This window comes from Halichoerus grypus, chromosome 6 (genome assembly GCF_964656455.1).
Source record: "Halichoerus grypus chromosome 6, mHalGry1.hap1.1, whole genome shotgun sequence".
NCBI classification, from domain to species: Eukaryota; Metazoa; Chordata; class Mammalia; order Carnivora; family Phocidae; genus Halichoerus; species Halichoerus grypus.
This window is the reverse complement of record NC_135717.1, coordinates 134,172,663-134,196,039: the sequence shown is the minus strand read 5'-3', so window position 1 is coordinate 134,196,039 and position 23,377 is coordinate 134,172,663. Positions and strand designations below refer to the sequence as shown.

At 41.7% G+C, this 23,377-nt stretch overlaps 1 protein-coding gene across 3 annotated transcripts in view; it reads right to left on the bottom strand.

Annotated features, from left to right (window-relative positions):
- The window catches only part of LGR5 (leucine rich repeat containing G protein-coupled receptor 5), a 122,095-nt gene that overhangs the window by 12,873 nt on the left and 85,845 nt on the right, over nt 1–23,377 (bottom strand). For 2 of the 3 annotated variants that reach the window (XM_036111832.2, XM_078076290.1), the window contains 7 exons: nt 13,458–13,673; nt 11,396–11,467; nt 8,508–8,576; nt 7,066–7,137; nt 3,418–3,489; nt 3,199–3,267; nt 2,986–3,057 (listed from right to left, as the gene is read on the bottom strand). In XM_036111832.2, the coding sequence (XP_035967725.1) occupies nt 2,986–3,057; nt 3,199–3,267; nt 3,418–3,489; nt 7,066–7,137; nt 8,508–8,576; nt 11,396–11,467; nt 13,458–13,673 (642 nt within the window). The remainder of the gene's footprint in view (nt 1–2,985; nt 3,058–3,198; nt 3,268–3,417; nt 3,490–7,065; nt 7,138–8,507; nt 8,577–11,395; nt 11,468–13,457; nt 13,674–23,377) is intronic. The other variant, XM_036111833.2, reaches the window with a different exon arrangement.

Sequence of the window (23,377 nt, the reverse complement as noted above, 5' to 3'; positions counted from 1 at the left end):
AAAAAAAAAAAAAAAAACCAACAACACTTCAAAACATAGCACTAACTTTGAAATCAATCACCACAAGGGGGAAAAAAATCTAAGAAAGTCTTCAGCCAAAACTCAACAAATTACAGAATAACAAAAACATCTGGACATATTTATAGTATAATATAACTAATCTAAAACAAGCCATGGTAATTTGCAGAAAGCTTAAAAAAAGAAAGCTGGTAGATAAAGTAACATAGATACTTAAAAAAAATCTTGTCTCATGTTTAAAAAGTTATCAGTTAATCAACTAACACACTTTCATGCCTGATTCTAATTCTTAAAACCAGATCACCACTACGCAACTGAAAAATCCATACTGTTTTCTAAGAGGCTTTTAAATTATTTTGTTCTTGTAATTGAGCACTCCATTCTACATTTACTGAATGAATGGAATTTATATAGAAAGACAGTTCATTTACTACACATAAATAATGCAGATGAAGCTGTTTGCAAACACAAATTTGTAGTTTATACTAGAGGTTTGAAAGACCAAACCAAACAAAAAATGAAAAAACCCCAAACCATACCCCACACCAAGTACTTACTAAATACACCTGGTCAACAAAATGGTGTATATTTTTAAAAAATAGTGACTGTGATAAAATGGACATACGTATCATCACAGCTGATAGTAATTTGGTTCACTCGTTTTCACAGACTGCAAGGGGACAAATCCTTCCTGTGTACCAGGTAGAGGATACAGAAAACCTTCTTCAACATAAAGACATAGTGCCACCTTCTGCCTACTTTCTACCTAATGATTTTCATGGCTAATACTCATCAAGCACTTCTTAAATATAGACACCATGTTTACAGCTTTACCTAAATTATTTCATTTAATCCTTGTGGTCACCTTATGAGGAAGACACTGATTATCACCATACAATGTGAAATAATTTGCCTAAGATCACCAGCTACTTAGTGGGGAAAGCCCCACACAGTCAAGTAATTCCCAGGGAGGTGAAGAGACTTGGGGACAATTTCAACAGTGACGTTTCCTCATGTAACAGGCACTCAGTGGATGATTCAGTCAGAGGAGGAGAGCTCGCAGATCTGTGCTTCCAGAACATAAAGTAGATTGTAGTAGAGGTCAGGACCCTGAGTTCTACTCTCAACTTCAACCGATTCTTCAACTTGATCGAAACACTGGCCAAAGCATTAGGCCTTTTTTCAGTTCTCTCCTTTAAGGAGGAGATACCCGTTCTGCTGATCTTGCAGGGTGTTGTGAAGAATAAATCAAAATTATAGGTTGAAGTGCTTTGAAACTGACAAGCTCCTGTGGTTAGTGTATTTGTGTTCTTTCAGACCTTTCAAGTTTCAAATGGAGGAAAGAAGAGCTTGAAGAAAGAATGATGGTCTAAGGGAAGTGAGAGAGAAGTTGGTAAGAGCTAACACTGCCTGAGAGTTTACAATGTTCCAGGTGCGAGTATAAGCGTTTGACATGTAGTAACTCACTTAATCCTCACGAGGATCCTCTGGAGGAAGTGGCTGTTTCTCTCTTTTATAGATTGGGAGATGGAGCCCCAGAAGGGATAAATAACTTGCTCAAGAAATCTTGCTGGTATATAGGGAGACTGGATTTGAACCAGAAAAACAGACCCAGAGCCTTTGCCCTTAACCAATTTGCCAGTCAACCTCCATTTATGTAGTTCTAGCCCTGGGTGGTTTGCCATTTCCGATGTGACATAGTGGAGACAGATGCAGTTTAAATAGAGGCTTCTTACGTACTAGTTACAGCGTGTGAAATCCTAGTCATGTCATCAGGCCAGTTTCCTCGAGAAATGAAGATAATTACACCGGGGTGTGGTAGGCGGAATTCTAAGATGACCCCTAAGAGTTCCACCAGCTGGTATACACGCACTTTCTCCTGCTTATCCAATCAAACTGCCTGTATTTGAATGTGGACTCTGCTACTTTCCTGCAGTGTGACTTCAACAAATGTACTTCACTTCCCTAATTCTCAGTTTCCTTATCTGTTTCTACACCTCAGAGGGCGATGTGGGGTGAAGAAGCAGACTTACTCCATATTCCCTCCCTCTATACATGAATGACTGACTCCAAGCCTGTCCCATGGTGTTCATACAACCCCATATCACTGAACAACGGAAGTCTGAAGTGGTTAGGGGGCCGGGGATGGGGGAAGGCAGAATCATTGTGGCAGACATTCCCATTCTTCCACTTAACATTTGTAGTGCTGCTTGTAGTTCTGCTACGAGGTGAAGCCTGTGGTGGAATGACAGGCATTCAACTGACACAGATGTCTCCCGTGTGAGAACAGAGCCATGACGGGAGACTAAGGGTCCATTCATTAAGTCTCCACAATGCATGAGAGGACGATAATAGGGTTGGGAGTTGAGGCAAAAGGTTGAAAATGGAAGGTCAAAACAAGGCTCTTCAAATTCCTATAAACTACTTTTCAGTAAGGGAAAGGCAGAGAAAAAAAAAAAGCTCCAAGTCACCAGAAATCACGTATGCAAGCTGTTTAACCACTTGTTGGAAACATTACAACATGGCACCCACAAGTATACGGGAAGAATGTTTGGTCGCCTTTATTAAGGTTTGTATGGGTCTGATAACTTAATTTTTAATTCTGGCATCCATATTGGGTTTTTGATCCATTATGTAATTTTTTTCTGTTCTGCACAGCCTCGAGAGGGGGAAATGAAGTTATGTAAGCTTGTTCATAGCCCTTTTCTGACAGGAAACGTGTGCCAGTTGAAACTCTAATGGGAGACTGATGGGACCTTGGGAACAAAGGGTGTGCCACCACCATTACCGGGGTCACATCAGAGAGCCACTTCCTCGGCCCACAGGGGCGAGGGAGCACCGACCTCCTGGAGCCCTCAAGGAAAGAACTTTCTCCCCTTTTCAAGGATTATTGAAAGAACGCCTGCCATTTCGCTCCTAAATGGAAGTTGCCTGTTTACACAATGTCACTGCCTTCCTGATACGCACAGCACTTGCAGATTAGGTAACTGATCACAGGCGGTTTGAGGAAGAGATGAGATCTGGGCTCCAGTTAAAGTCCTGTTGAAACACAAACCAGACATAATGCTTTTATTCAGGCATCACACAGTGACGTACTTTTATTCACTGACTTTAAGATTGGTCAGGCTTCAAGGGCAGTGCACGTTCTGGGCAAAGTCAAGAGCCTACTCAAGTACTTACAGACTCTCCAGGCTCGCAGTTCCGGTTAAATCAGGAAATTCAGTTATTTGTGAGGCGCCATTCAGAGTCCTAGAAGGAGGGGTACATGAGTACTATTGGAAGAAGATTCCAGAAAGGGGTAATTTTAGTGCCATTTTCAAAGCACTTTAACTTAAAATATTCACTTGGTTTTTACAGTACCCCTGCAAGGGGAAAGTGATCTGTAAGAGAAAAACCTACAGCGTTCTTAGTTCAGGTAAATGTTGAAAAGCGGATCTTCCAACAAGCTGGATGGGGTTGTCATAGAAATGTCTGAAAAAAATCCAAACACCAGTGTCTTAGTATAAAAGTTGAACGACAAATGAATACCTGTTCAAAATTTTGACGAATATATTAAATGTATGTAATCTTGATTGTACTATATTGTATAACATTCCTGGTTACTTGGTAAAACACAAGTGTTTTAACTCGTGAGGAGACTTTTTTTTTAAGAATTTATTTATTTATTTGACAGAGAGAGTGAGAGAGCACAAGCAGGGGGAGCGGCAGGCAGAGGGAGAAGCAGGCTCCCCGCTGAGCAGGGAGCCTGACGTGGGACTCGGTCCCGGGGACTCCGGGATCATGACCTGAGCCGAAGGCAGATGCTTAACCGACTGAGCCACCCAGGCATCCCATGAGGAGATTTTTGGTAAGAAATCCATACTATATAAAAATGAAAGTTTCTGACAGCAAGGCAGATAAGTGATAGGTACTAAGGAGAAAAGCAAGTGAACAGACTGCAGGTATACCTAAAAATCTTGCTCTGCCTCCAACATCTGTGGCATATCCGTTAAGTGGCAAAAAGGTAATTCAAGGTGCTGGCAATTGTATCATTAAATAAAGAAAGATGAATTTCTACAGATTCACATGAAGGTTAGATCCTCGGGTCAAATCTTATCATAACACACACAAAGGACTCCTCAAAGTATTTGAGAGGAAATTTGCTCTTCTGCTTTTTTGGCGACATTAGATTTCTAAAAAATTAATTACTGCTTTAAAAGGTGAGGCATTATTAGAACTTAAATATTTTGTTTCACAGATGTTTTCAGTAATGGTGTTTGAACTGTCTGGTCAATGAAGCCCTACAAATAGGTCTTAGTGGAGAAGACATCCTAGTTCAATGAAATTCAACAAATATTTATTGGTGTCTACTGTGCTCAGTGTATGGGGGAATTTACAGCCTGAGTCACTAAGGAAAGCCATCATTAAGTATCTACCATGTGCCTGACATTGTGCTAGATTCTGGGAGTTTGAAGAAGATGGCTAAAATGTCCCTGCCCTAAAGAAGCTTGGAATCAGTTGGGATAGAACAAATAAGTAACAGCATAACACTTTCTGGTTGATAAAGCACTTTCACGTATATAGTTCAATTGATCCACTCAACAACTTTATAAGATCCAGAGCACGGATGCTTAGATATTATTTATTTCATTTATGGAGGAGGAAACTAAAGCTCAGATACTTTGGCAAGTTCAGTACCTCCCAGAGCTTTACTTTTCTCATTTGTTAAACTGGGATAATAAATCTGAGTTGTAGGCTTTGTGTACAGATTAAAAGAGCTCATGCTTGTGTAACATCTGGCGGACCTGGGTTAGAGTCGTCACCCAACAAACCTACGTCCCCTTCTTTCCTCCTGCCCTCTTCCCTTGGATTAGATCATCGATAAGAGAAAAAGCTAGAGCTAGAATATAGGTCTTATGATTAAAAAATGGAATTTTTCTCATAATATCACACTGTCCCTTATCTATATCATATGCTTGTATGTATATAATTATGTTCACATACATATATGTACGTATGTACACTGGGCAGATATGAATGAATACCCATGCTTGTGTACGTAAGTTTCACAAATAAGGAGTTATAGGGTTCTCAGGAAGGAGTTTTCTTGTGAGATCAAGAAAAACTTCACGTAATGTCATTTGAAACGGGCCCTGGGAGACAGAATGTCAATAAGCATAGTGAGGGGATGGACTCATAGGAGCAAGGAAATAAAGAGTTTTGTTCTATGGGTACAGCTTTGTCGATCTGGGTTATGGCATCGGGTAATTGAGGAGAGCTGTGGAGAACTGGTCAGGCGATGAGACAAGAGACGGTCCTGAATCTCCGGATGTTCCACAGTAAGAGGGTGACAAGATGGATGCTGTGCCTCCATCCTCCCGTGCTGGAGGCAGGGGGATGAGCCTTAGGTCGGCAAGAACGTTGAGATGGTGGCTAGCAGAGGCTGGTGGCAGTGGGTCTGAGAAGTTACGCAGAGGATGGGGACCACAGAGGGAGAAATGGAGACCGCGTAGCCAATGGGACAGGGAAGCATTCACAGAAACTGGGAATTGGGGACCTGCCAGGGAGTGGCAGTGACTGACGAGAGAGAAACAGGCAGAAGCGAGGTGAGGAGAGTTTCAGGGAGAAAATAGTGAACGCCATAAAATACTGGATAGAAGCACTAATAAATTTTGGGGGCTGTTAGTCCTTTCTCAAGTGGTATTAGCATATCAAAAAAGTGATTAAAAAAACAAACAAACAAACCCAGTCTTGTGGCTCTAAGGAAAAAGAAGCAAAGGCAATGAAATTTGCCAACTTTTAATATGTAAATACTCTCTAATGAGGCCTAATGTTTATGGGCAATAAACTTTAAAACCCTTAGTTTGCCAACATACTGTCAGACTATTTCAGAAACGATGAATGGGATTTTATTTTTTTTTTCACTTGTCAGGGCTAATTGGGATTCCAGCTCATTTGTGACAGATACTACACGGTTCCAGAAAGCCTCTTAATCAAATTGGCACAGGATGAATAACTGCCAAGAAATGCCCCTAGAGTCATGTTCAACAGTTGTCCTTTCTCTCCTCCTGCTGATTCGAGACACCTCCGGCATGATCTCAGGCCAGTACTATGCCCCCAGTTTGCCAGGTCTTTTAACGAAGAACCATCCTAACACCTGTTTTCATCTTCCCGTGCATCTACACGTGATTGATCTTCTGTCTGTGCTAAATGTGAAACATATAACTAATTAATTATATGCTGTAGTTGTAACTCTATTTTGTGCTTTTATGGTATATAAACCCTCATATACATCTTTTTAGAATATATTCACCTTTCTAGAATTACAACCGAGCTTGTAATTGTATAAATGTGACTCAATGCTTGGGCTTGATAACAAATAGATACAGAAACCTCGCATAAAACAGTATCCCCCCAATGCCCACAATCAATGGAGTCTATTGCTGTAAAGGACTCCTATTATAATAATTTATAGGGGCACCTGGGTGGCACAGTCAGTTCAGCATCTGACTCTTAGATTCAGCTCAGGTTGTGATCTCAGGGTCTTGAGATCAAGCCCTTTATCAGGCTCTGCACTCAGCGCGGAGTCTGCTTGAGTTCCTCTCTCCCTCTTCCTTTGCCCCTCCCCCCCTGCATGAGCGCTCTGTCTCTCACTGAAATAAATAAATCTTTAAAAAAAAATTTGTATTTCTAGTATACCTGGGTTCAAGTTCTGAATGACTAGGTGACCTTGATAATGATTCTCTAAAAATCAGTTTTATTCCTTAGAAAATAGAGATAAGTGAAAGTATGTCACAAGATTACTGTGAAGTGAGTGAAGGCCTCTGAAGATATGAAGCATAATGCAATGCACACCTGTAGGTTCTAGAAAAAAAGAATCTTTTATGTTATTTCAGCATTCAGCTGAAACCTGGCAAAACATCTCTATAGATGCTTCTTTGTAAAGAATCTTACTATTGACAAAGACAAAACTTGGGAATATATAGGACATTCATTTTATTATATTTAAAAGTGCAATACGTATTATATCTCAGGATGGAAAAATCAAAAAGAACTACGGCCACTTACATTGTAATAAGAGAAGGATTGCCTACAAATGCTTTCTCGGGTATTGACTTGATATTGTTGCTGTGAAATCCTCTAGAAAGAGAGGGAAACATTTCTTTAAGAAAATAACCTGTAGGGTAACATTATATAATAGTACTCTCTTCCTGTGGCAGTGATCAGCATCTTTGATAGCTAGAGGATAAGGTTAAATTCCTCTATGCATTTTGAAGCTTATGTGCTCTCTAGGAGAAAAAGAAATCACAAGCTGTCCTCTTGAAAGAGGAATAAAGAAATTGAAAAGAACAGTTGTGCTTTACGGAAGCTTACAATCTAATGTTATAAAAAGAAAATCCATCTGTTCATATCCAGTAGAAAACCACTGTATAACAACCAGACACAGAGGGAACCATCTTTGGAGAGAGGATTATGATCACTTCTCCTGACCCCGTTTGAAGCGAGGAGAAGAGAAAATTGACTTAAGCTGCTGTGAAGTAGAGATTTAAGTAAGCTCCTTATGAGGACAAGATTTCCTGAGCTGAAGGAAGGCACTCAGTGAGTCTGTAATAACAAACCGATTCTCCTCTGCCGGGTGCTAATGTTGTCTGAATGGCAGAGGGGCAGAGTCAATGCTCTTTGGGTTCCACGTGGCCGGCGACTGGCTGAGGCGCCTTTGGGCTGCCTGACCATAGACCATGAGGATTTCCCAGTTGAGCCACACGTGGGGGCTCCTGAGGGAGAACCCTCCTAGAGTCTTTTGCTTCCAAACAAGCCCTGTTGTCTACCTCCTTTAGCTTTGTCTCTCATTTCTCTTGGCCAAGAGAATAGGCTCTACGTTTATTTTCCTTTCCAAGTCTCGGAACATTCCTTACATACGTTATTTATATTTTTAGGTACAAAGAAAAGCTAATTGATTTATAGTATATAAAAGACAATGGATGCAACCTAAGAACTGAAAGTCAGCTTTACTTTAGTAAAATTGTGGGTTTTTAAAAATTAAATATGATTCATGAAGTATTTGAAGAATATGAGATGATGTATGTGAAAACATCTAGCACGGTACTAGGCACATGCATTTTATTTCTCTAATCCTAGACTTAAACGACCTAGAAAAGTTTGGTCTTCAAAATGCTCAGCAAATAACTGAATTCCGTGACAATTCTCTATAAATGTATGAAGTGTGTAGATGTTGGGGGAATATAGCTTAGGAAAAGAGAACTTAGAGAACTATGTATATTTTTTCTAATATACATATTTTGGAGAAATCCATTCTAAATTTAAAAAAGATTATCTAATGTTTGCTGGAGATAGACTAAATTAAAATATATTTCAAGTGTACTTAGCCATTATTTATACAAACTTTTAAAATTTTCTAGTCAGTCATACTAGATACAATAGTCAAATATATTTTAAAGTGAATTCACAAAGAAGAGAGTTATCCCATTAAATTTGTCCGAAATACTTACAGTTCTTTAAGGTTGGAGAGTGTCCTGATGGCAGTGGGGAATTCATCAAGATTATTATAATTTAAATCTCTGAAAAGAAGTAAATAGTATTTTCAGTTTTTTATTTGAAAATTCCTATATACATTTACAGAGAAAGTGAACACCCTATTGCAATGGGCCAGGATCACCAATCAAAATCCTCCTTCCTTCTCTTCATGGAGAGAGATATTCTTGGCTTGCTGTCCACCATCATTCCACCAGTATCTGCATTAACGTGGTCATTAGACTGCTCGTGAGAAATGTCAGAGTCAAGTCTCAATGGCACTGAGGTATTTAAAAACGGGGGGGAGGGTACATACAGCCGTGTTAATGTCCAAGTAGGAGGGACACTTGGCTAAGTTGTTGGTGGCTTGACCATGTAGCTCTTCACCTGAACCTGGCTCACCATGCTGTCAGCTGGTGTGTGTGTTCCTCCTGGCTCCTGAATCACATCTCCTCTCTTGTTCCCACCTTCACACTCTGATGTTTCCTTCTGCTTTTCAGAGTCTCGCCTGAGAGGACATCTTGGAGAGTTGCTTCATCCCTGACTCCTGTAGAGTGCCTGTGATTCTCCCAGCCTGAGGTCCAGGATGACAGTCTGCTTCTGGAGAGGTGTATGTGGTACAGGGCACTCTGAGGAAGGGCCTCAGGTCTAGAATTTCTTCAGGGTCACAAATAAAGATTCAGACCAGAAGTATGTTTTCCTCGGTCTGTGAGGCAAAGCTCTACATTATCCTTCATGCCCAGAGATGGCATGGCCAAACAATTTCAACTCATTAATTTCTCTATCTGTTATGACACAAATGGCTTTTCAATTCCATTACTCAGACTAACTCCACCTTATATCTACAACTTCGTATGAAAAAGTAATTGCCTCCTAGTCTCGGGGAATGGCAGATTTCCCAGATGACGCAGAAAACTCTTTTGGTCAGGCAATCAGATGTGGTTAGATCTTCCTCTATGGAGAAGAATTGCTTTTTAATTTTGAGAGAGATAATTTGACCGAGTTAAACATGAATCAAGATTCCTACTTGTCTGGCACAAACCATCCTTAAGCTATACTGCAGGCAGGAAACTCATGTCTTTTGTGGACATAAATTTTCTTCCTGTTTGTAAATCTCTCCAGATGCTCTGTTTTGATTAAATGGAGGATTGGGTCCTTATAAATTACTTGGGTTTCTAGTGAGCCAGAGGAAGAGGTTGGGAGTAACCAATTTACTGATCCTCTGTAGCCCTGGGCAAGAGGAAAGGAGGGTGGGGGACAATGAGACTCATATGAATTTGCCCTAAAATATTTGACTCTATGGTATTTACATGAAATCCTGGGTTCTCATCTTGAACATGGGGTGGGGGGGGGGAAAGAAAGACTATTTATGGAAATACCCTTCAAAGCCAATATTGTTTTTTGTTCCTCTTGTGTTGGAAAGGACTGGAAGGTGCTTTCCATTACTAAGATCCCAAGCCCAGCCCTGTGTAGATAAGGGAGAAGTTCTAATTTTTCCAAGCACCTCATAAGAATGGTTTGCCTATGCCATTAAGTTGACTTCAAAGTTCTGCCTGGAGAAGTTCATCTTTGGCATCTCCTTATGAGGATGATGCCTCCCTTCTACGAGGAAACACAGAGTGACGTAAGTAACCCAGGAAGGAGAGCTGGGAGCACTCACTGACCTGAGCCACCAACAACAGATGGCCCATCAGGAAATCGTCAGACCCAGACCTGATTAGAAGCTAAATTGACCAAGTACAAATGCTAAGCTCTGGATGCAGATGAATAATGGGCTCCAAGGCCACGAGAGAGGTGGTCTTTGGTCTCTCCTTTTGCAGGCCGGGTCAGTCGTCACTGTAGATGTAGTGGCCCTGGGTGGTTTACTGTACCTGAGTATTAGAAATATGGGGGTGAGGAGGGCCAAACTGGAATCGCCCCCCCTCCAGAACACTCAAGACCCCCACGGCCTCTCACCTCACCCTCATTCTACCTCTCACTCCGCTAGGGCAGTGAAGAGCAGCTTCTGCCCTGAAACGGCTGGGGCCTGGGGAGGCCCACGAGAACATGTGAACTCTTCCCGTCGTGGCTCTGGGAAAGGCTCTAGGCGGTCAGCTGGCTGGACTCTATTTTTATTATAGGTACCAATTCAGATCTGAGCTTTTGACCTATTCTTTGGAAGTAGTGTATGCTGGTAAACATGGATTTCAGAGTCAAACTCGAGAAGAAGCAAATCCCAGCTATGCTACTGCCTAGATACGTCATGTTGTTAAAATAACTTAAACCTGACTAGAGCTTACAGTGGGATGGTGATAGCCGCTCTCATAGGATGGGTTGTGGGATCAACTGAAACCACGTATGCCGAATGGTGCAGTATTTGGATAGAGATATACGCAATAAATGGTAACTATTATTACTTTTTACTTTTTTGAATCACTTTGTTGTTTGCTAATGGAACTCCTGTTCATCTCAGATTGGAAAGTCCAGCATTTGTCTGGTCGGTATCCTCTCATTGGGCGGGGGCCGGGAAGGGGGGCCTGGACTAGACTCATGAATAGTGAGCCTGAGTGACAGATTAGAACGGATCCTTGACACAGAGTACACATTCCTAGGCAAACAGTCGTTAAGTAGAGAACATCTCATTTAGCTTATAATCATTCTAATTTACCACTCTTGTTAGATTAAAATAAAATCTCAGTTTTACTAGCTCTGTGTGTGTGTGTGTGTGTGTGTGTGTGTGTGTAAGATAAAGCCACTGTAAATATCTGTTTAAAGCTCAGGCAATTAACCAAACCAAACAGCAAGTTTGACTTTAAGGCTATTTTGATTCCTTCAGAATACTCATGAAAACACTGAAAAAAGGGAAACAAATAAAAGGTCAACTCACAAAGTCTCTAGGCTGTGGAGCCCATCAAAGCATTTCTTTCCCAGGGAGTGAATTCTATTGTTATGGAGATGCCTGCAGGAGAACATTGCGGACACAGTCAGGAAGGCACACTGCTCATGGAAACTTCGGCACAGCCTTCTGATTGCTTAAATCCAAAGAAACTTAAGGAATGCGCTAGTTATATATAAGAAATGCTTTATTTAACTTTTTTTTTCAAGGCTATATGACCCTTCCACTCTTACCGTAGATGATTCTATACTATAGAGTTTAATAGGCAGTGACAGTTTTACCTTTTGCGTTTGAGATGTCAGGGAGTATATAATAATACGGGCAACATGACTGGTAAAAGTAAATTCAGGTTGTTAACATGGCTTTCGGATGTAGGATATTAAAGCAGAGATTCTGGCCATCATTGACAAATGAAGGATGGAGGGAAGGTCCTGGTGTACACGCATATTTTCTATTAAAGCTGCAGTCTTATAAATGGCTATGTTCCCAGGGTGGGACCACAGGTTAACAGGCAACAACAATTTTAGTCACAGAGAATGGTGATCAGATTTTTTTGGCTGCCCCAGGAGATTAGTTATCTTGACATAGTATTAACATGTATAATTATCATCTTTGGCTCAATGGTAAGTCAGTTAAGTCAGGGCCAATGAGAACAGCTGTGTATATAACTGAAAACTGGACCAAGTCCCAAGGGATTTTTGGAAAATGGGCTTAAGGAGAAGAGGGTGACGAATAGCTGGGTCTCTGTAAATCCATTCCCTCAGGTGGAGGAAAAAATTAAAGCACACACCCAGCTTCTGGCGGGTCAGCGGTATCATCTTTATATGCATGAGTCAGTATAGAAATTCGTCAATATCGCCCAAAATTTCTTATCCTTTAAACTAAGGTTTTGTTTGTTTTTTCAAAGATTTTATTTATTTATTTATTTATTTATTTATTATTTATTTATCTATTTATTTAATTTGAGAGAGATAGTGAGAGAGTGAGAGCGAGTGGTGGGGGGAGGAGAAGAAGGGGGAGGTGCGGGAGGCGGGAAAGAATCTCAAGCAGACTCTATGCAGAGTGCTGAGTGTGGAGTGGGACCTGGGGCTTGATCCCACGACCCCGAGATCATGACCTGAGCCGAAACCAAGAGTTGGTCACCCAACCAACTGAGCCACCCAGGTACCCCAACTAAGGTGTTTATTCTAATAAATCTATGTTGGTTTCATGTGAGATCTTTGTGACATTTATTGAAGATCTTGTACATGCAACACATGGGGGGAAGGGAATTGAGGGGAACCTAAAAAGATGGATAAGATGCTGGCCAGCCCTCAAAGGAAGATAATACAAGAGAGAGACGGGTAATCAAGAAAACTGGAATAATTGAAGGCAGTGGGGGGCCCGTGGGCGGGCATGGAGCAAAGGGAGAAATAGGGCAGAAGAAGCCTTCCTCAAGGTTCCTCGGCAAACTGATCTTCCAGCCTTTCAAGCAGCTGCTATTTTCCTTTATCAGCCTTGATTGACCATTATATTATACACATGGGGCATACAGCTACACCCTTAAAGGAGACTGATTATTTTTCAAACTGTTACTTGAGAATCATTTTGGTTTACTTAAAATAATGAAATCTAGACCCATCGGGGAAAAAAAGCCACACAAACGCACAGCTCCCTGTTAATGGTTTGTCCTTACTTCTCTTCCCTTGGTAGGGGTTCAAAAAATATTTATTAAATAATAAGAAGGGCATATTTCAATTTGACCTGAATTAGAAATTATTACCAGAAATAAGGAATTTTTATTCGCTTCTGTCACTGGACTAACTTTGTACAGTGTGACGATTGTCTGAACAATATACATGGGCTTCCCTAAGACAGAGGTTGTAGTTTATCTTTGAATGCCTCAAAGTGCGTGGCACTTAGCAGGTGCTTGGTTGAATTCTTTAATATTCTCAAGTCATTTCGGGGAGTCCCTATTCAAGGTGTGAAGGGCCAGCACTCGAAGGCCAACATGTCCTGTGGTGAAAATTTAGAGTGTGAAAAGAGAGAGAGAAAGAAAGTCAATAAAACTTACAGAACTACCAAGCTGGAGAGGTTTCCAAAGGCATAGTCTGGTATGTGGTGTATTTTGTTCAGGGCCAAGGTCATGGCCTGCAGTGCTGATAAACTTCTGAAAGCCTGGACGGGGACTTCTGTCAAGGAGTTGTCATCCAGCCACAAGTGCCTCAGGGAATGCAGGCCACGGAAGCAGCTCGGGGGGACGTAGCTGATGTGGTTGGCATCCAGACGCCTGCGGAAGCAAGCAGCGAGGATGGTGAAGAGGGCAAAACCCAGGCAGGAGGTCAGCCTTGCAGGGGCACTGTCAGTATGCTGAGGAACAGGAGTGAAACAGGGCTCAGCGACCTCGGGATGCCCAGGCATCTGGAACAGTTTGCTCTCCTGGGAGGCTTTCCTCACTTGCCAGTAGAACCATGGCTTTTTAGAGCCCCTCGGCTATTAAAATTCCACGGAGCTATGATTCCCTTCCAGGCTTGTGGGTAACATGCCTCCATGCACAGAAGTGGCCTCCCCTGAGGTATGAAGCCTCAGTGTGATGATCTTTCAGTTTTTCTCTCTGACACCCTTTCTCTTCCCCCTTCCCCTAAGCCAAATACATGCCTTTGCTTTCTTTTCCTTTTTTTAAAAAGATTTTATTTATTCATTTATTTATTTGAGAGAGGGACAGAGAGAGAGAAAGCACGAGTAGGGGGAGGGGCAGAGGGAGAGGGACAAGCAGCCCCCCCCCACCCCCACCACCTGCTGGGCGCGGAGTCAGTCTTGGGACTGGATCCCCAGACCCGAGATCATGACCTGAGCCGAAGTCAGATGCTTAACCCACTGAGCCACCCAGGCACCCCGCATGCCTTTGCTTTCTCTGGACTGTTCTAAATCTACAAAACCTATTATTCTACCAATTTGTTCACTGAACTCTGGGAAAAGATCTTCTTGGTATTTAAAGGAATGGAGTCATTTCTGAAGGCTGTTAGAGACACGCCTCGGGGAGAGGAGAGGCGGTCCCTCTGGTTTTCTCAGTACAGTGCTGATAAAAAGCCTAAGAACTGTGGGCTTTCTTGCTCATCTGACCATGTGCATTGGGCAGGTATTTGTTTTTCCTGACATTTTAAACGAATAACAAAATGAGCAGCTTTCCCAGCTTTTGCTTCTTCTTCCACACACCATTTTTTTTTTTTTTAAAGATTTTATTTATTTATTTGACAGAGAGACAGCGAGAGAGGGAACACAAGCAGGGGGAGTGGGAGAGGGAGAAGCAGGCCTCCCGCTGGGCAGGGAGCCCGATGCGGGGCTCGATCCCAGGACCTTGGGATCATGACCTGAGCCAAGGCAGACACTCAATGACTGAGCCACCCAGGCGCCCCGTTTTTGTTTTTTGTTTTTTTTTAAGTGGGGAAATACATCTAAACATAGGTCTGGGTAATGAGCTGTTGCAGCTTCAGAACCAGCAGAGGGAGTGCAATGCACTTCTCTCGCCCCGTCCAACAGAAACAGCGACTGCAATGACAATGCCGAGCTTTTCGAAGTGGAAATTGCAATTTCCTGTAAGGTGCATCAACGGCAGAGCCACCAGCACCCGGCTATACTTCCAATGGCCCTCGCTCACTTTTCCAATCTGTTCTTAAGGCTCACGCATTTGTCTGCATTTTCAAAGCTAGGATTAAAAAAAAGAAGAAGAAGAAGAAGAGTTGCATTTTAAGCGGTCCGTGTCTTAGGAAGGATTAGAAAATCATGAGTGGATTTTGAAAAATGTTTTAGGAAGCATTGAAGACTACACAGACGCAGGACGCGCACCAGGGTCATGGAATAATCCCTTTCCACCCAAATTTAAACAGTTTAGAAATAGAATTCTCTGTGGTAGGGAGCTAATTTCTTTGGAAAGCAGCCTCCTCACTTTTGGTCACAATATGTCACTTCACTTGTCCTCTGGCTTTTGCTTCTATTGACTGAATGGGGACAAGTGATGCCTTCAAGGCCCCGGACCAGGTTTTGATATTAACTGAGGTAAGGTCACTTGGAATGAATTTTAAGAGTTTGGTGTCCAGGGGTGCCCACTCACAATTAAATTTCCAGTAGGGTGACGATTACTGTAGGCAGCAGAAACACAGATTCCAACTATCTCAAGGTTCTGTCAATAAACGGAACCGGAAAGGTTTAGGACAACTCAACACTGCGCTTCCGCCTTGGTGCGGAGACAACATGCTCAGCCCAGGTTCAAATAAGGTATAACTTCATCCGGGGTGAGGAGGTGATGGTTTTCTTTTGACCAGAAGTGAAGCACGTACGTAAACTCTCCTTAACGACCGCACTGATTAAACAAGTAAGACTTTATTTAAATAATACGAACTTCCCCGTTTGAGGTGACATCTTGTCTGATGAATGCCAGTTGCTTATGTAATAAAACAACAAGCGGCTTCTAAGAGTCCTGAAGATGACTCATCTTAAAGTTTGGTACACATGTTGGGGTACATTTATAGAAAAGGCTCTCTCAGCACTGAGTCAGAGGCTTGTCTTCTTCGGGACTTAAGTTCCGCTAATGTCACTGCTGGGTCTTGAAGTGACCTTGGTCTCAGTTTTCAATGTTAATAAGCCCATTTCTCTGGATAAGTGAATTTATGAAAAAAAGTAATTTATGATTTATGATTTCGGAATCACCGCCCCCCCCCCCCCCGCCCCCACCGGCCGCAGGAAAAAAGAATGTAATCTGCCCTCCTTAGGGCAAATCTTAGGGCAATTTGCTGTCTGAAATGAAATGAGTAAGACAGGGCAATTCTGCACAGTCCTATCCCTTCCTATCCTAATACTCCCCGACCCCATACTCGGGTATCCTGAATGCGGCACTAACTAAACTAACTAGACTAAAACGTGTCTCTGCCTCACTAGTTTCTTCATCTAAGAAGCTCCCAATAAACCATACTTCTTCTAAACGCAGTGTTTTGAAGTCCATGTCCACCTGCCTCAGTGGTCCAAACCTAATCAGAGAACGGTACATTGTTCACATTCAGAGGCGTTATCTGATTTAATCTTAACAGAAGATCCGAAGGCTAAACCGGAGTGTGGAATTAATTATCCAGCCACTCATACAGGTGGTTCCCACAGAACAAGGTTAAGACTGTGGACAAGGCAGCTGGTAGGGGAAAGTTGTGCCTCTTCAGTGAGTAAACAAAGAGCTCACATTAAGTCAATCCGGTCTTTTGGGGCAGCTGGGCATTTTCTAGTCATATGCTTGGAAAATGCAATATTTAAGTAGTGGTGTATAAGAAAAACATCACTACAGAGTACACAAAACCACATATAAAAGTGCAGTTCTAGAATATTATCAGGGACAACAAAAATAACTGCGTTATATAGTTCCACTTTTTAAGTGTTTCTTTGTTATCATTTCTATTTCATGCCAAGTCACAAAGGGTGTGTGTGTGTGTGTGTGTGTGTGTGTGTGTGTGTGTGTGCCTGCAGCTTAGAATCTGAATTAGAGCAGAGATTTGGGATGAGAAATCTCAGGGCCAAGTCAGTATACAGTAGCTGTGTGACCATGGCCAAATCAATAGACCTCAGCCTTCACACCTGTAAAATGGGGGTAACACGTCTCTATTTTATAAGATTGCTTTACGATTAAAGGAATGAATACAGCACACTATAAATCACCTTCATGATTTTACATTATTATTACTTGAGGCTGGTTAACAGTTTGTATTTTTGGGTTTTTTTGACCACAGAAACCATTCAGAAAACAAAGAGGTAAACTCAAACTTTGCCTGAGTCAAAGGTTGGTTAAAAGGAGTACTATATTGTCGGTGAATTTCGGTTCTGAAAAATGCTACTTCTTTCATCCCTCATGACGGAAATAATTAAGAGGTGTCTGCAATTAGACTGACTAGAAGTTACCCTTACTTTTCAGGCTTCAACATCACAATTACAGAGTGTGCACGCATGTGCGCGTGCATCTATAATCCCAAAGGCCAAAGAGTTTTGTTCCCGATACATTACTGAATAGAACATCTTCATTCCAAAGGCAAAGGAGAAGCAGTGACATGGGATAGACAGCACATTCTCAGAGACAATTCCTACCGGTGATCTTCGCATGTAAGTATCTAGCCCTAATGTCACAGAGGTAGCACAAAGCCTGCACGCTGTTAGGGGTAGCAAAATAAAACACTAACAGTGAGAGTGGCCCCATCGTCTTTTAGACAAATAAAACCTCTTAATTATGATCTTGAAAGGCATTCTAAAAAGTAATCACTAGATGGAACATGGTACCCATTTTATGCTCCTTCTGTTACTTATAACTTCTAGCAAACTGGTAGCTACAGATCTTATCCTACTTTCTATGTCATACAACCACTTACATCATGGGCCTAGGGTAACTGAAAAGTGCACTGAATTAGAAAAATCAAGACACATTAAGTCAAGACCCTGTCGGTTATTAATTCTGAGATTTAGAGGCACGTGGATTAATTTCTCTGAGGGTTCATTTTCATATCGGTAAAGCAGAATCGTAACAGGTCACAGAATTGCTATGGGAATTAAATGAGAAAACATATGTGCAAGTGTTTTGTAAACAGTAAAGCATTCCATAAATGATAGGTGTTATTACCTGAGAAAAATCTTCACATTTAGGAAGTGATATCATTCCTCCCCCCTCCCCCACAAAAGTTTCTTTAATTTTTCCTGAAGGTTCTTTACTCTTTGTCATTTCAAATCTCTCTAATGGAGACTGACATTTTTTGAGGGGGTCATATGGGCTGGCAGGACTGCTGATTTTCTACTCACCGTAATCCTTCGTATGTAAGTTCAGTAGCTACTCTGCATGTTTTGATTAGAGTTCTAGGAAGCCTCCCATCACAGAGAAAAGAGGAAGCACACATCTTTGAGATTAGGCCAGCAGAAGTCCAAGAAGGCCCCAAAGGCTAACATGGCTGAGGAAAACTATGACATCACCTGGTGCAGGAAGAGAATTTTCATCAAGTAGAAGTGTGGGCCGTGTTACCTAGAGGACTACCACTGGTGAGAAAGGGTTCTGTCATGACTTTGGGGCGTATGTTGGAATAATTCCCTCTCTGGAGGGAGGGCTTGGAGGACTCCATAGTTACCGAAGGGATTCTGCTGCACGAACTGTTTGGCCAACGGGACTGTCCCTCATGGACCTGGGGATGTGTCTCCTCATCACTGGGAACTTGTCAGGGCCATCCAGGTCACCCTGACAGGCTTCAATACTTTTGAGTACCCACGGTAAGCATCTAGAGTCTGGATAGCTGTGTTCAGAAGATTTCTGGGTTATCTACCTCTGAGCAATGTCCCATTCTCCTCCAAATCATCTTCAAAATCTGCATAACATTGTTTCTCCGGGTGGAGGGGTGTACAACCTCCTGACTACCCTGATACTAGCTGTGCTCTAGAAAGGTCTCTTTGATTGCAACGTGCAGAGGGACTGGTGGGAAAGTAAGTGACCAGGGCAGTTGCAGTCAGGAGGGTGAGAAAAGACAAGAGCCTGAAAGAAGTGTGGAAATGGACAGGAAGGTCTGAGATGAGGATTGCTAAATAAGTGGGCCCGACAGAATGTGGAGACTTGTCAGCTGTGGCCACAGGGGGAGGCAAGGAACCAACAGCGACTCCATGTTCCATCCTGGGCGACTGGGCAGATGGGGACCGTGCTAGAGCAAGGATGAAAGTTACCCAGTATTCTGTAAACTAAAAACAAAATAAAACTGCATGTTCACTGTGACTGCAGTTCTGCAATATCAATGTGTCCTACGTGATGAAGAACTAGAAGGTAACAGGCAAAAAAAATCAATCTTTTACGTCAGGAAATGGCAAAAACACACACACACACACACAAAACCCCCCAAAAACCCAAAAAACAAACTTCAAAAGCTCATTTTCTTACCTCCTGTCTAAATATTTTTGCATAATATTTTCATGTGTAAAAGCTTAATTTTACAAGTTTTCTCTTTCAAAAGAAACATTTTGCCAATCTGTTCCATACTCCTGAAAGGAATTTTTGATTTATAAGTGGCATTATTGCAGGGATTAGAGAAGCTATGAGATCATTCTTGCTATTGTTTTTCCAGAAAAAGGCCCTTTACATATATCTCATATATGATACCTTGCCAATGTATCACACAGACTTATATCTTTGTTTGAGAATGTCTTTGATAAGCCATTAACTACAAGGAAGAAAGCGTTAGTCAAAAGATAAGCCATAGATCTTGGCTAATTCCATATCTGAGATGACTGTAATGATGTCAATTATTAACACAGATGACTTGAGGGGAAAAAAAAGTCAAAGGTGTGAAGAATGTTGCAGCTGCAGGTATAATATAGTTTATGGGGATTCTTTCAATAAACAGAATTATGAAGCATAGCATTTTCATCACTGACATTTCTAGTTTATATTTGGATGAGCATTTTTTCTTTATAAGTTTTAAAGAAACGACCAGCTCACTTGTACATGCATTTGTACATCTTGTAAGACCATTTTGAACCATTCACGAATAGTCAAAAGAGCACAATCATTTCGTTTTTGATAAATGAAAGCATGTTCAATTATTATCTTGCTTTGGTGCTGAAATGAAAACCACGTACTTCCAAGCTTGTATGTAATACAGTTTGACAAGGTATCTGAAGCACTTGTTACGGTGAAATTTTACTGCACTGGAACCAGGGGATCTCTGGAAATTGAATTTGTCAGATCGTTATAATAACACTATTGGGATAGAATTTTATCTCCATAAACTCTTACAGATTGGATTCCTGTTGATTTATATGAATTCTTCATAATCATAGGAGTCATTTTTATTGTTACTATTGTTATTTAATATTTATGGAGTGACCACAGCATGGGATTCTACCTTTTAATGAAACTTCCCATCCATATCCTAGGAAGACATGAAGCGTATGAATTCATATAAGCAGCGTGATTGTTTATATAAGGATTGCTGCTTCTAGCTTTCTGTTCTCCATCTTATTCATTGGTAAACTTAATGTAAACCGGGAAGAAGTATTATTGCTTTAAACTTCCCTCTGAAAAGGTAAAGAATTTTTCTCATCTCCGCAGCGTGGGGAGAGATGAAGTCTACAGGCTCACCAAAGAACGGCAATTTAGAGTCTAGTCAGTTGGTTTGACGAACAGCTACCTGAACCAAACCTCTGTCCCTCCAGCATCATTGAAGAGAGCAAACTTCAATAAGAAATATATTTTAAAATCAATTTATATGAGGTCGCTCAGTTTCTCAGAGGTTATTGTTGCTGTGAATTTTGTAACAGGGAGATGAGTAACAGAAGCATTGACTTCTTCAGTTTCATTTTTCTCCATAGAAAACAAAGGCTTTTTTTTTTATTTTTGGCCAAGGGCACCATTTGTCTCCCAGATACCATCAGGGTTTGAAATCTGGGGGTCATTTTTTAAATCTTCCATAGCCTTCCAGCCAATCATTCACCAAGTCCTCCAGATTTATTTTTATCTCCAAAACTCTCCACTTCCACTGTCTAGTTAAGTCTCTTATCTCTTAACACCTGCATGACTGCAACAGTCTCTGAGCTGGTCCTTTTGCCTTTGATCTCTTATCTCATCTATTAATCCTGTAGACTGCTACCAGATTAATCTCCCTCAAACTGCGCTCTATGTCCTTCCCCTGTTAGGAATCCATGGTTCTGCTACCGTCCCTTCAAATTCAAACTTCCCATCTGATAGTCAAAGTTCACCATCCACCTTATCTAGCCACACTTTTCTCTTATTTCTCTGTCCCAGGCAAGTTGTCCCTTTTTAGCTCCCTCCCACAGTACTTCTGAGTCTTGTATTCATGAGCATCTCCTACTTCCTGCCTGTCTGAATCTCATCAACCCTAAAAGACTTAGCATTATGGTTCTTCCCTGAACCTTACTCCTTTAAAAAAAAAAAAAAATTATTATTGCAGTATAGTTGACATATTATATTAGTTTCAGGTGTATGACATAGTGATTCAACAGTTCTACAGATTACTCAATGCTCACCACGGTAAGTTGTAGTCACCATCTGTCACCAACCACATTACTACAAGATTACTGATTACATTCCCTATGCTGTACTTTTCACCTCTCTGACTTATTTATTTTATAACTGGAAATTTGTCCCTCTTAATCCCTTTCACCTATTTTACCCATCCCTGCCCCCACCAACCCCTTCCTCCACCCCCCCACCCCCCCCACCCCCACCCCGGCCCTCTGGCTCCCCCCCATCCACGACAAGTTAGTGCAGCATACTTCCCTCTGTCTGGAATGTTCTTCCCTCTTGTCTTTCTCTAATCAACTTCCACCTTTGCAATAGGGACAAGATACCATTTACTTACTTATCAAGAAAGTGGAAACAAATTCTACCTCACAGGTAATGAGGGAACAGACAACCGAATGCATAGGGAGCACTACAAAAGGCAGACTGACCCAGTCTTTAATAATATTGTTCTCTTCCCTTCTTCAACTTACTTACTTCTGTCCTGCAGCATTACTAGTTTCTTTCTTTTTGTAAACCTTCACAACATAGGTCTAGAGGGAAGATGTGATTCTGTCAAGCCCTTTTCCCTCAGATTAGTGCATCTGCTGTGTGCCCATTCTCGGCAGTGGATTTTGGAGGGGGGCAAGATAGCGTGGCAGTAAAATGGGCAGATTTGGGAGTTAAAGAGACCAGAGTTCTTATCCCAGACTCACCTCTAGCCTGACTCCATTACCAGCCATATGACCTTGAGGATGTCATCGAACCTCTTTGAGCCCTTTGCCTCCTCCTCACAAAGGAAGGGATCATCTCCGCTCCTTCCTCGGGAGGCTGCTTCGAGGATGAGGGGAACATTGCAGGTAAAAGCACTTCATAACTAGCAGGGGCTGCTGCTTTTATAACCAAGGGGGTTTAAACACCCTGGGTGTTTCTGATTTTGTCCTGGCAGTGTTCCCATGCTTTACTGCTTCTTCACGTGCCTTTTTACAACTCCTTACAGATTTCACATCCTCCAAAGAGGGGGAAACATTTTGTCCCCCTCACAATGCACCTTCCCATTGGTGTCATCCCTTTAGCTTCTCCGAAGAGTTTAACCTGCTTTCCAAAGGGAACCTTCATTTCTCATCACAAGACTGCAAAAAGTGGTATTTGACTTCTCATGGATAACGTCTATGTTCTCTCTTATTTATCTATCTGATAGGACTGTCCTAGACGGGATTTGATCAGGGCACTGGCAGGTAACCTGATGTAAGAAAGCCTCAGGCATGGGGTCTTGCATTAAGTATTCACATTTTTTTCGTATATGATTCTGAAGACTGTGCTCCGACTTGCTGTAAACATTGCGTGGGAAGGGCTTTACCTTTGAAAATAGTTTTCATGGGGGCGCCTGGGTGGCTCAGTCGTTAAGCAACTGCCTTTGGCTCAGGTCATGATCCCAGGGTCCTGGGATCGAGCCCTGCATCGGGCTCCCTGCTCGGCGGGAAGCCTGCTTCTCCCTCTCCCGCTCCCCCTGCTTGTGTTCCCTCTCTCGCTGTCTCTGTCAAATAAATAAATAAAATCTTTTAAAAAAAATAGTTTTCATCTCCTATTTAAATGGGGGGAGGGAGACAAGGAAAACTTCTCATAACAATTCATGGGGTGCTGGTTTGCACGTGGTTCTGTGAAGTGAACACCCAACAGTGCAACAGACAAAACTCTTGGCCTCTAGAATGTCTGAGTCCACCCCCATCCCAAGACCTATCTGATATGTTGGCACTTGGTGAAAAAACAAACTAAACCAAATTTTTATTTATTGAACATGATTTTTATTGTGTAAGCTTGTAATTTCTCTTTCTGGAGACTATTTTAGTGGAGGGAATAATGTCACTAATACTAAAACCATTGTTTTGTTTTGTTTTTTAACCCCTTTGATCTTTTAAACTTATCCTCTTGGTTACCTCACTCTGCTTTCTTTTTGCCTGGTTACACCACCTTGTCTT